The sequence below is a fragment of the Diabrotica undecimpunctata genome, chromosome 2, assembly GCF_040954645.1.
Source record: "Diabrotica undecimpunctata isolate CICGRU chromosome 2, icDiaUnde3, whole genome shotgun sequence".
Lineage (NCBI taxonomy): Eukaryota > Metazoa > Arthropoda > Insecta > Coleoptera > Chrysomelidae > Diabrotica > Diabrotica undecimpunctata.
Genome location: NC_092804.1, coordinates 16,844,707 through 16,858,362, shown reverse-complemented (window position 1 = coordinate 16,858,362; position 13,656 = coordinate 16,844,707). Strand labels below are relative to the sequence as shown.

Genomic DNA, 13,656 nt, shown 5'->3' with positions numbered 1-13,656 from the left:
ATAGCTTAATGCAACTTTTTTGTTATGTATCTTACAGTTTACTTTGCCATATATTCAGTATTGTGAAATATTTTTGTTTTGTACCTATCCCACACTTCATTTCCAATTACATTAGTAGAATTTGTTTTAATGAAACGTTTCAAAATGAATTCATTTAGTTATATAAGTATAGTGTTTCCTTGGTTTCAGCGAAATACCAATATGACATCATCAAGGTCCGAAAAAATTTTGGCATTACTTCCACCACCTTCATCTGATATGGATGATTCGAGCGATGAAGAAAATGAAAGTTTGAATATGATGAATACATCTACATGTATTAGTAAATCGAAAGGAAGGTTACTTAGGATATGAAGTGTATCGAAAACCTACACACACGGACAGATACCTAAACAGGAACTCAAATCATCATCCAGGCCAAAAACAAGGTATCATCAAAACTTTGGCGGAGAGGGCGAAGAGAATTTGTGAACCATAGCATCTGCAAAGTGAACTTCTTCATATTGGAAAAGCGCTCACCTCTAATGGTTACACCAGAAGAGAAATACATAAAGCGATTAACAACGTTTCTAGAAGAAAGGACGAAGAAACAGCATGTATAGGCAAAGCCTTCTTTAGCGTTCTAAAAAGCCAATGTAAAGACCATTTTCAAGCCTACAAAGAAAATCAAGGACTGTTTAAGATCGGTGAAGGACAAACGCGACCCATTAGCAACGGCCGGAGTATACCGAATACCATGCACATGTGGAATGGTATATGTAGGAACCACGAAAAGACACACAAACACAAGGATAAATGAAGATAAAAGCCGTTGTCGTTTAGGACACCCTTCCCGCAAAACACGATAAAAGAAAAGCTACAAACGACGACACGCCCCCTCACGCCGAAACCAGTGGAGGGGAGCCGAGTAGAAAATATAAATATGGCCTCCGCAGTACAACGCGGCTTCAGTTTCAGGTTACAAGCGAAGCAGTAATATCTCCAGAAGATGCCAACCCCTAGTGTTGGCGAAATGTCGAGAACTAATCTCAGAAGACAACGGCCTAACAGCTTAACAAGTCAAAAAAATGGGGTGGGGATGATACTTTCAATCAGCATACTTTTTCACAAAAAGAAGAATCCTTAGGATTGATAGGGGCTAAAGTTGTTCTTGCTTTAACACAATCAATGAAATCACCGGCGCTCTGTGTTATCTATGTCGATAATTTCTTTTCAAGTTTTGATTTGTTTTACATCCTTCGCCATGATTATGGAATTTTAGCCCTGGGAACAATGAGAAAGGATCGATTAAAAAATTGTGTTTTAGAAGATGATAACTGAAGAAAAAAAGGAAGAGGGTCGTTTTGTTCAAGAAGTGACAACATTAATAAAATAAATGTTGTGAAATAGTTTGACAACAAACCTGTTGTCCTAGCTAGTACATATATATCTTCTATACATCTGCAAACAATTAAAAGGTATGATAAAAGTCAGCGAGCAAAAACTGAAATCCCTTGTCCCTCTCATAAAACACTACAATTCTCACATGGATGGAGTAGATCTGATGGAGATTCTGTATAGAAGGGATAAATATATTTTACAATACACGTCTAAAGATTATACTCTCAAATATTTTAGACAGTGCATAGCAGAGGCTCTAGCAGCAAAGAGCAGAAAAAATAAGAAAGTGTTTGCCGAGCGAAACGAAGAAATTAATAAAATTAAAAAGTGCGTTCTGCCGAGACCATCAGACGAAATACGATTTGATCATTTTCCTATTTATGATACCAAAGGCAGGTGTAGGTATTGCAAATCAGAAGAGGTTATGTTAGGTATATGAAGTTGAGGTATATGAACTTAGTATAGTTTTGTTGGTAGTAGTTACTACACTAGCAAACCAAGGTATATGAAGTTGTCAACAAGTTCAAAGATATGACGTTTCCCGTTCCTCATTTTCTATAGGATTCTTAGTAACCAACATGTACTTGGTTTTGTCTTCGTTAATAACTATTCCGACTGGCTTCGCCGCCGTTTCCAATTCTAGGAAATATTGCTGAACATATCGCTTGCTACGACCTATTGTCAGTGTTATTAGCTTATGCTATTTGTATTGATCTATTATAAATAGTAGCGCCGTCTCTAATTCGTGTCTCTCGGACTACCTTTACCAAGGCAATGTTTAATAGGATGCAAGCCACGGCATCCCCTTGTCTGAGTAAATTCTTTATCTCAAAGGAGAGAATTTTCTCCCTGTATCCTAACAGTGGCTTTTAAGTTAGACATTGTCATTCTCGTTAATCGGATAAGTTTCTGGTATACCAAACTCACGCATTGATTAGTATAGTATTGTTCTCTTGAGACTGTCATATGCGGCCTTTAAGTTGACGAATAGGCGATGCCCACTGCGTAAACTTGTATTTTCATTCACACGGCATGGTCTCATTTTGCCAGACAAGAAGTAAAAGTTTATGCAGTGTTTGTAGCAGGGCGTCGCCACCATTCTTGTAGAGCTCACTGCAAATTTGATCAATTCCTGGTGATTTATTATTTTTAAGCTTTTTAATCGCTTAGGTAACCTCTTCAGTGGTAGGTGACCGTTTCTGGGCGAATAGATTCCAATCCTTTCGATCTCCTAGAGTGTTATCTGCTTCTTCGATATGATGGCCATTACATTTTGCGTCGAAAAATTCAACCCATTTGTTCAAGATTGAGGCCGTATCAATTAGGATATTTCCTGCTTCATCCTTACGCTCCCTATTCTTGGTTTAAACTCTTTACTCATTTTGCTAAGATTTCTGTAAAACTTTCGAGTTTCGTTTTGATTTCTTAGCTCTTCTATGCTTTCTAACTGCTTTTCCTCATATTGCCTTGTTTTTCCTTCTATCTAATCTTTGTTCTTTTCTTATTCCTCCTTTGTTCTTTTTGTGCATTCAGCTTAATTTGTTTTTAGATATACTCTATTTTTGTTAACTGTTGCTTCTTGGCACTCCTCGTCAAACCATTTGTTTTGTTTAACTGGTTTGGTTTTCCCCAATATTTCCGTTGCCTTCTCAGTTATTATGTTTCTACATTTTGTTCACAATTCCTCCACATTTTCCCCCGCCTCCAGGCTCTCCAGTTGACTCTTATATTCTCTCACAGGCTTCTAAGAGCCAGGATAGAAATAGCAAGAAATGCGTTTGTAAAAATGAAAACAATTCTCTGCAACAAAGACCTTAGATTAGAACTGAGAGTAAGAGCACTGAGATGCTACGTGCTGGACATTAAAGCAAGAACACATAAATAAGTTACAGTCCTTTGAAATGTGGTGTTACAGGAGGATGCTTAGAATAGCATGGACACAGAAGAATTGCGAGAAATGGGCAAAGAATGCGAAATAAAAAACACAATAAAAATAAGAAAGTTACAATATCCGGGACACGTAATGAGGGGACAGCGATATGAACTGCTAAGGCTGATAATACAACGAAAGATAAGAGGAGGAAGGAGTATAGGAAGAAGGGGAGTGTCATGGTTGAAGAATTTAAGCGACTGGTTTAAATGTAGTTCTATAGAACTCTTCAGAGCAGCAGTAGATAGAGTAAAGATAGTGATGATGATATCCAACCTCCGATCGGGAGACGGCACTTAAAGAAGAATTCTCTCACAACGGTTTCAATGCGCAGATTATCAACATTAATTATGTCTTATTTTATATGTTTATCCTTCTTTAGGTTTGATATTCTTCCTCTGATTTTTACCATTATTAGAAAGTGGTCACTATCTATGTTTGGACCTCGGTAGCTTCTGACATCCATGAGGTCGGAAGAATGCCTTTCATCTATCAGTATGTGATTTATCTGGTTAACTGTTTTTTTTTCTCAGGTGATTTCACCCAAATTGGAATCACCTGAAAATCAAATGGAAAATTTTCCAGTTGGAAAAATTGCTCTTTGCTAATTTTTGCATTAAAGTCCCCAGATATTATTTCACTATCCATTCGCAAGGTCCATGTCATGCCGTGAACATCGATCATATTCTTTATCTAAAGTGTCGTAGAATTCATCTTTTTCGTCGTCTTCCTTTTCTTCCGTGGGTGCGTGTACACTAAGTAAGCTATAGTTAAAGAATTTTCATTTAAGACGTAGATAACATATTCTGTTGTTTATGGGTTTAAAGTTAAGGACTAATTGCTTTGCTTTTTTACTGTAGTATTTTCTCTCGATAATTCCTGAACTAGTCCATCTCATCTCTTGAATCGCATCAATTCAATCAATCGCTAATTACATCGGCTTTTATTTTATCTAGTTCTTGTGTTACCAATTTAAGACCGCATGAGGGATAGAGGGTTCGTACGTTCCATGTGCAGATCTGTAAATCGTTATTCCTTTATCTTTTGCTAGGTCGTCGTGAATTCAACAGTCCGGCTTTTCTTCTTTGTGCTTTTCGTAACAAGTTTTTTTAAGTGAAGGGGTCGTTAACCTTTTGCCCAACCTTCTAATCTTCGAAAGACCATTTCTCCCGCTCTCGTTTGCCTTTTTGTCACAAAATCATGAAGAAAGTTGGTGTAACAGATTTAGTACATTTTAGTGGTAAAAAATATTTGTATTTAACTTAATTGTAATTAACTTAATAAGATGGCACCTAAATTATATAGCAAATTTTTGCGAAATAAATTAAAAACTTACCTGAAAATGCAGCAAGATATTGACGGAATTTGGCAGGTTTGTCATCGGAGTTTTCCTGTAAAGACCAAAAACTATGTCAAAAATATAAAAATTTAAGGCCATTGGCCAGTTTTCACCTGTGCCTATGCAAGGAACTTTTACTGGTCGCTATCAGACGGTACAGCAGAACTATTTCTTTTAGATACTGTTACGGCAGTTCCGTACGATTTATTGCAAATAGAAAAAGTCCCTTGACGAAAAAAAAAATAAAAAAATTTAAATCTAGAATATTCTGTATGTAATTGAACATATCAACAATAATTTTTATTCTTTCTGTTACAATTAATAATTGAAAATACGCCTCGATATCATTGTTTGCGTCCAATACCTCGTCTCAAGTAAAACTAGTCGAAAATTTCCGTTTTTTGCAACTCGACAACTGGTCGTAAAGTTGTTATTTTTCGTATTTGGCCTACATTGCTTTCTCTAGAAGGCAGGTATATTGTCTACCTGGAAGTATGTCAATAGGTTTTATTGTTCTTGAAATACTTATTCAAAATATTTCAATTTAATTGTTTTATTTATGCATTTTTTCGTAAACATATGACAAAAAATGGTTTATTGCTGAAATTATGTTAAGAACTAACTCACTCTATGAAAGTTCGTTAAAAAGGGTATTATATGCTCGCTTCTCAAAACAGGCACTACTTCTCGTCAACACAACAGTGTAATCTCGGTCAGTTTGCAACTTTAAAACTCTCTTCGTATATAGCAGAAAAATAACAAACAAAATATTTTTGTAAATGTGCTACATAAAATAAATCGTGTGCTTTAAAATCGTCAAATATTCCAATCAATCCAAGTCTTCATATTCAACCAGTTCCATCCTCTGGCTCGCTACTTATAGAAAAGAGACAATTCACAACGGATTTAATTACAACACAACAACAACAAAACTATTAAAAACAACAATAAAACGATTTAAAATCTAATTTAGAAAGACGAATAGCTGAGCGAAAAAGAAAAATTGGTAACCAAGGTTCCGTATCTAATATTGTTTTAATAACTAGTGTCGAATCTGAACAAACAACCTTATCATTTCCTTAAAATTTTAAATCCATCCATATTCGATGGTCTTTGTAGCCTCGTTTGAACGTTTAGTGGAGATAGATATAAGAGAACTTAAAAAGCATGTCTCGTATATCTTGATGATACAATGATTACGTCCAAAAACTTTGATGAGCATCTGGAAACCTTAAGTATTTGACAGATTGAGCAATTTAAAGCTAAATTATAAAAAAATTTCACTATTTCCAAGAGAAGCAGCGTACTATCTAGGACATATTGCTTCAGTAGAAGGAACTAAAACGGATCCAGAGAAGATTTGAGTTGTTAAAGATTGGCCTTAGCTAGGAAATAAAAAGGAAATTAGAGGTATTATTGGATTTTGTTTGTATTATCGAAAATTTTTTTAAGATTCTGGTTGCATTGCTAAGCCTTATCGATTAACCAAAAACAACATTGAATTTTAGTGGACACCGAATTGTCAAAATGCTTTCGTAGATTTATAAAAACGACTTGCAACAGCACCTATCCTAACCTATCCACAGGAAGATGGAGAATTTCTGTTGGATTGTGGCGCATCTCAGAATGGTTTTGGCGCCATGATATCACAAATCAGGAAAGTAGAGGAAAAGTTATTGCATATTTTATTAAAACAATAGGAAAGGCTGAAAAGAATTACTGCAATACCAGAATAAAACTACTAGCTATTATAAAAGACCTAGAACATTTTCATACTTTCCTTTATAATAGAAATTTTATAATTGGAACTGACCATAGCGCTTTGTAGGATCTAATGAATTTTAAAAAGCCAGAACGACAAGTTGCTTGATGTTCGGTGGGTAGTCATAAAACACCTAAAGAAAAAGATAATGTAACCGAAGAAATAAGTCTCCAGATGACCATAGTTGACCAAAATAATGATAAAGACTTAAAAGTCATTCGAGAATAGTTTAAAACTGGAGTAAGTCCTATTTGGCAGGGAATAACCAAATGAAGTGAAACTATAAAGACATACTGGGCTCAATGGGAATCTATGTATATTTCTAATGGTCTATTACATCGAAAGTGGGAAGTTCCGATAGAGTATATATAGTTAAACAATTGCCAAAATCACACATTAAAAGTGTATTGCAAGAACTTCAAACCAACCTCTCTGGAGCACATTTTGAAGTCAAAAGAACATTTGACAGAATTCGAGACATATTTTACTGGATCAATTCTCGCCGAGATGTAGAAGATTGGTGTAATAAATGCGATTTATGTAACAGTAGAAAAGGTTCTAGAACAAAAAGTCGAGGTAAAATGGCACAATATCTTTCCCGAGAGCCGTTTGAACGCCACAGTGGATATTTGAATCTCTGTAATTCAAGAACAATTGATTTCTGAGTCTTGGGGCAATAAAAACTTTTGATCAGCATGACACAAGCTACCTCTCTGCAAAGTTTCAGCCTATTTACTTTTCCTAAAATACAAAAAAAAATTCAACAAAAGGTATTTTATTTTGGACTTTTAAATTGGTCTTACATTTTATTCTCAAATTTTTGTGCGATAAGTTTGAAACAAAATAAAACTGCAAGTTGTTTCATAGTGAACTAACTGTTAAACCTCAAGCTGAGTATGGTTTAAACTATGAAATTATGTATATTCATACCCTCAACAATTTTAAATAAATTTATCAACAAATTAATATTCTGTTAAATATTAACAATGTTGATAACACTATATGTATGTACGTAAATACAAGGCATTAATTAAAACTGAAAAAATGTATTTTTCTTCATATTGTTTGTATATTCTGACGTTTTTCAGATACTTGAGAACCTGATCTTTCATATACTCATTTTTCACTGTACTTTAATTCCTTGCTTTTTATAATTTGTTTCCTATTTTATTCTATCTAGTTTTCACCATTAGCTTCAAACACTTTCCTCTTTATGATCCTCTTTTATTCTTCATCAGACCAGTATTTTTTGTATTCTATAATTCTATTGTAGTTCTTTTGTTTGTGACTGCTTTAAGCAATAAGTTGTTTGCAAGTGATTTGCAAAATCTTGTCTGAATTTAATTCACCTCACCAATTTTGTCTCCCATTTAAGATTTTACATAAAAATATGTTAACAAATTCGAAGGCTGCAAATCAACAGTAAATGTAAATGAACAAAAAGGCATTCGCTCATCTACTTGCCTCTACTATTGTTAAAATGAAAAAAAATCAAATGATCTTTCAAGAAACAAGAATTGAGCCATGTATGCAATGAGAGTTTGACAGAAATTTTCGGTTAATGACAATGGCACATTAAGGATACATTTTTATACTTTTTGAAACAATGTTTATTGATCAACAAAATATTAAAATTTTTATTTCTCTTCTTATCTTTGACCTTCGTGAGTATTTTTGCTTTTTATTTCCTTCTTTCTATTCTAACCTCCTTTCTATTATTGGTACTTCTATTTGCATCACTACTGTACCACTACATTGCTTTTATGCATATACAAATCAAACTTGTCAAAACAATATTTATCATTTATTGGAGTTACATTTATTTACTGGTATTACAGTGTTGTACTTACTATTTATATAAAAATGATAGAATTGGCACAACTGGAGCTTCTCTCTGTAGTCCAACTATAGGTATTATTCTATATATTTCCCTGCTTTCCTTAATTTTTACTTACAACTCAATTGTACACATTAAATGCAGTTTAGCAATCATAATAAGCTAGGTACTTGCAGTTTATAGTGTAAAATAGCAATATACTATACTTCCAATATTTCTACTATTCATTCAATAGTAGAAATATACAATTTCTTCTAGTCTCCCCTTTTTCTCTGATTGAAGTTGTTTGTACTAAAACTGCTGTGTCTACTAGACTTAGGAATATACTGTACTTTTAATATTTTTAATTTCAGCCTAATTAATAAGTAATATTAAGTAATAGGCATAATTAACTGATGTACAGAAAAAGTTTTCTCAAACGTATATAAATAGAGAAAAAATATTATACAATAACAATCTATGGTATGCCAACGTAAAATAGTAAATTGTTTTTTATGATGTGAATACAGACAACCTAAAGTCTAATAATAAATAAATATCAATAATTACCGAAGATTCATAACCAGATTCCTGTACGATACTAGAATGAGCAGTATTGTCTATTAAAGAATATCTGTCTTGATTCATAATTTTAGCCTACACTAATATAATATCTACGAAATAACAACTCTTCCTTTTTAAAATTCACTTTGTTGTTTATGTTATCAGCTGAATGACGTTTAGATTTTGACTTTAATTTAATCATTATGTCGTGCTGCCACCTGTTACGTAAAATCGAAGCTTGAATTCAATATTCAATGCTCCTGATCTGTATGTAATTCAAACGTTTGTAGGTATCAGATTTGTCGCGGATGTTGATAAAATGTTATCTGAATTTATATAATTATCAATTAAATGTCAATTACTGGTTCTGATTAAATAATTGGCGTGTTATTTAGAAAATATAAGATAAATAAACAATAATCAATAGACTATTCCGAATAACAAACGAAAAAATTAATTGGTCAAAATTGTTAAAACCTAGGAGTTCCGACAACTAGGAAATCAAATTTTTAAAAAGAATATTATTTGCTAAATATCCCAACCCAATCCTTGATATTTCTTTTTATTATGAAATTTGAGATAAAACTCTGTAACAAGAGGGGATAAGTTAAGAAGGAACCTACCTACTATAAAAGAGATAGGTATAGGTACCTACTCAAAAATAGAATAACGATATGAACAAAAGAAGTTATAGGAGTCATAAAAATAAAATAAACGATTGAACATTGAAATAATGGATTTAGCATTAGCATACTTAAAGAGAGAAGAGATTTGGCACGGCCTATAGGCAGAACTCAAAAACGAGTGACTCTACTGAGTCCATAAATGAAAATGTAAAGGGGACAAGCAGAGAAGTGACCCCAGTCGTCGACTCTATCTCTGCCCCAAGGAGGTTTGCTTTTAAGATATTGATCCTAATCAGGGTCCTACAAGCAAACTGTCAGTACATTAAAGCGGCTTTCGCAGAACGTAGTGTAGTTATGAAAAGGGCGATTTGGTCCAGGACAAGAGTCCTGGATATACCAAGGTTTTTTTGTTCGGAAGCCGTCTAGTACAAACTGGTTGTACTACAGTCAATTGGCTTTTTGTAAATATATCTTCCGGTTATTCATGATACCCATTCGGGAATTCTGGCACCCAGTTTATAGTACTATATGTTTTTGGAGTCGCTTTGTAATTATCTAAAAGTGTTTTTGTCTATAATTTACTGTCTAACAGTAATGCAAAATATGGTTTATTTTTTCAGGTTCACTACTACAGAGTCTGCGTTATATGTATAGGTACATATGTCACGTATAACCTGATATGAACTAAGAACTACAATTTTCAATTGATCACTTTAAGTGAAATATGAAATAATAAAACACTCTGCCCGGGGGTTATGAGCGCGAGGACTGGGTGGATTGAGTAGCTCAGAAGCCGCGTTTATGCCCACAGCCGGTCCCAAGCCCGGATAAAAGAGAAGGGTTGATGGGCTAGGTTAGCATCCTATCCATTGTAAAAGAACACAAGGCTCAAAGAACCGATATAAAGCTTGGGAACCAGACGGAACCTAAGATGACGAACCACGCAAAGAAAAGGAAAATGAGAAGGAAAAATAAGCCCACAATTAGATTAGCAACATGGAACATCTTTCAACGACAAAGACCAAGAGATAATAGAAGAACTGATAAATAAAAACATAGACATTTGTGCAATCCAAGAAACCAACAAGAAAGGTAAAGGCCAAAGAGACTATAACCAATATTTTCTAGCATACAGTGGTGTGAAGAAAGAAGAACGAGCACGAGCAAGTGTAGGAATACTTGTAGACATAGACATAGACATAAAAAAATTTAAAGACAACATAAATAACTGCCGTTATTATCTCCGATAGAATAATACATATGAACATCACAATGGATTACCAAAAATTAAATGTCATATCTATCTATAGCCCCGAGGACTGCAAACCTAAGGAGGAACGAGAGGCATTTTACGAACAATTGCAAACCATCCTGGATGAAATACCTCATGAACAACCCTTAATTCTTCTGGGTGACTTTAATGCACGAATCGAAAATGAAATAGATCCAGGAGTAAATGAAAACCATGAAATGATTAATGAAAACCATGTATGACAACATCCAAATACCCACTACAATGTAAGTAGTACAAAGCTTAAAAACAAGTAAAGCGGCGGGATCTCTTAATGACACAATCTGAAAGAACAAACACCTAAGACGAGACGCAAAAACAAGAACCTATAAAACAGCAATTAGACCTATATCAACATACACGGCAGAGACAAGACCAGACACATCTAAAACGAGACGACTACTAGAAACAACAGAAATGAAAATATTATTTTATCCCAATGGGATTCCAAACTGTGAGAATATTAATTTTAAGCACTTTACTACTGTTTCCGCAGTTTTGTCCTTTACTGGAATTACCTCAAACCATTTTGAAAAATAGTCTATCAAAACAAAGTAAGAGTTACCACCATAGTCAAAAAAATCGCTAGCTACTGTTTGGAAAGGAAGCTCAGGATTATCTCTTAAAATTAATGGTTCCTTGACATTATTGTTGCTAAATTGTTCACAAGTCTTACAATCCTCCCAGTCCTATCAGGGAGAATGAATCATTCCCTGCCCTCCACAGATTCCAGGTGTTTCTTGTCCCGGGAAACTAGTACCTACCTGCTCAGGGTCTCTTGTCCAGGGTCACGGATGAAGACCACAACGGCATTCAAGGCGGAGAAGAATACCTTCGGTACGGCGAGAATGGCGGAAGTGGCACCCCCTAATTTTAGGGTTAATATAAAATCAGTAGCGTCTGATCCAGAGTGGACGGCTGAATATACACTCACCAACCTGTCTGACCAGCGTGGTGTTTTATGGTCAACACCTTCCTTCTCAAATGGCGAATACAAACCCGAACGGAACTGGTCCTCAGGTAAGTGGTTCACATTGTGGCAAATCCTACACCTTATCTAATAAGGTTAGTCTCATCGGATCTGGGGGAGACAATAGTTCGGCAATACAGACAACAAAAAATGTATATCTCAACTTTCAATGTAAGATCTTTGTCTAAAGACGAGAAACTCTATGGATTAGAGGAAGAAGTTAAACACCTGCAACGGGACATAATCGGACTATCGGAGGTAAAAAGAAAAGGTGAAAACTGCATCTCGCTAAGTCCGGAAACATATTGTATTTTAAAGGTGGAGAAAACGAAAGTTTAGATGAAGTTGGTTTTCTGATTTCGAAAAAATACGCTCATAAAATTGAGGAATACGTAGGAATAACAGAAAGAATTGCTTTATTAATCATAAATATCAGCGAAAAGGTCACTTTAAAAACAATTCAGATTTATGCGCCAACATCTACACACACAGACGAAGAAATGGAAGAATTCTATGAACACCTCACAGAGTCCATGACGTATCGAAACACTACTTACACGATTATAATGGGCGATTTCAATGCGAAAATGGGCAAAACACTAGAAGAAAACGAAAACTGTATTGGAGAATTTGGACATGGAGTAAGAAATGAAAGAGGAGATCTATTGGTTAACTATCTAGAAAACAACAAATTATTTGCCATGAACTCTTTCTTTTAGAAAAAACCACATAGGAAATGGACGTGGATGTCGCCAGATGGGAACACTAAAAATGAAATTGACTACATACTAAAAAATAAAAAGAACATTTGTAATTTAGCACACTTTAATAACTCATTAGCTGCCACAATTTTAAGTTGATGCCATTGTGCAAAGTACAAAGTTATTAACATTTATAAATTACTGCAAAATAAAGGTTTTTGTAACTATCTTGGTGAATTTCAAATACCTGTATAAGATTTTTATATGAAATCAATGATTTTTCTCAGATAGGCTGGTGTAATATGCCACCACCGATGGCAGTAGATAAGAAGAAAAAAAACTTTGCAGAAATTCTACAAGAAACACTAGAAAACGTAAACAGTTGGAAAGGTATTATATTGATGGTCTCTCATGCAAGAACTGGAGGAAAAGACAGTAACAAAATAGTTGGTCCATATGGAGAAAATGTCTTGAATGAGAATGGAACAAAACTGGTTGACCTATGTCAACCACGTTCCATTCTCATGTTAGGTTAAATTATATCTTGTTTATTAGGGTCTGTCAGGTAATAAATAATTTATTACTTTATTAAAACCATCAAGTTGATACTTCGTCGAAACATCCACATTTCATAAAGCACTTTTCATTTCTCTAAAAGTTTCTATTGGCAACAACTTCCTTGCCTGTTCATATGTACATTTTTAGAAACAGTTAATTTTAATTCACTCAGATACCTACCTATTTGTAAGTGAATTATGGCACTATTAAATACGAAAAGAAATGATCTTACTTTAAAAGAAAAAGTTAATGTAATTGAATACGCGAAATAATCCAAGTGTAGTCAAATCGAGCTTGTTAGAAAGTTTCGAATTTTTACAAGCTCAGGTAAGCAAATTTTTAAAAAATCCAGATAGTTTCATCAAAGATTGGCGAGCTATCAGACAAGAGGACGCAATGAGCCCTGTCTTATTCCGCTTCTTATGTTTATAGGTTCTGTAAGTTGTCCATCTATTCTGACTTCTATTTTGTTGTTTTGGTAAATGTATACCTTATACCTTATTATCCTTATAAGTATATTACACGTATAGGACGGTTCCGATTAGCCTTTTTAATGCGCCGTGTCGAGGATAAGAATTTCTCCACGCAGTAAGTCCTCTACGTAGTTTCACATAGACTTACAGTCTCAGATCGACACAAACGGCATTTCTTAGTTGAATAATAAAAACAATAAAATAAAGACTGTCTGTATTGACTACAACTGGCTAAAAGTTTCATTT

General features: G+C 34.3%; 1 protein-coding gene across 1 annotated transcript in view; it reads right to left on the bottom strand.

Moving 5' to 3' along the window:
* The window catches only part of LOC140434258 (facilitated trehalose transporter Tret1-like), a 34,924-nt gene extending 25,950 nt beyond the window's left edge, over nucleotides 1-8,974 (bottom strand). Inside the window, exons 1-2 of the mRNA XM_072522381.1 lie at nucleotides 8,798-8,974; nucleotides 4,647-4,701 (exon numbers count right to left, since the gene is read on the bottom strand). Of these exons, the coding sequence (XP_072378482.1) occupies nucleotides 4,647-4,701; nucleotides 8,798-8,875 (133 nt within the window). The 5' untranslated portion in view covers nucleotides 8,876-8,974. The remainder of the gene's footprint in view (nucleotides 1-4,646; nucleotides 4,702-8,797) is intronic.
* Between the last annotated feature and the right edge of the window lie 4,682 nt (nucleotides 8,975-13,656).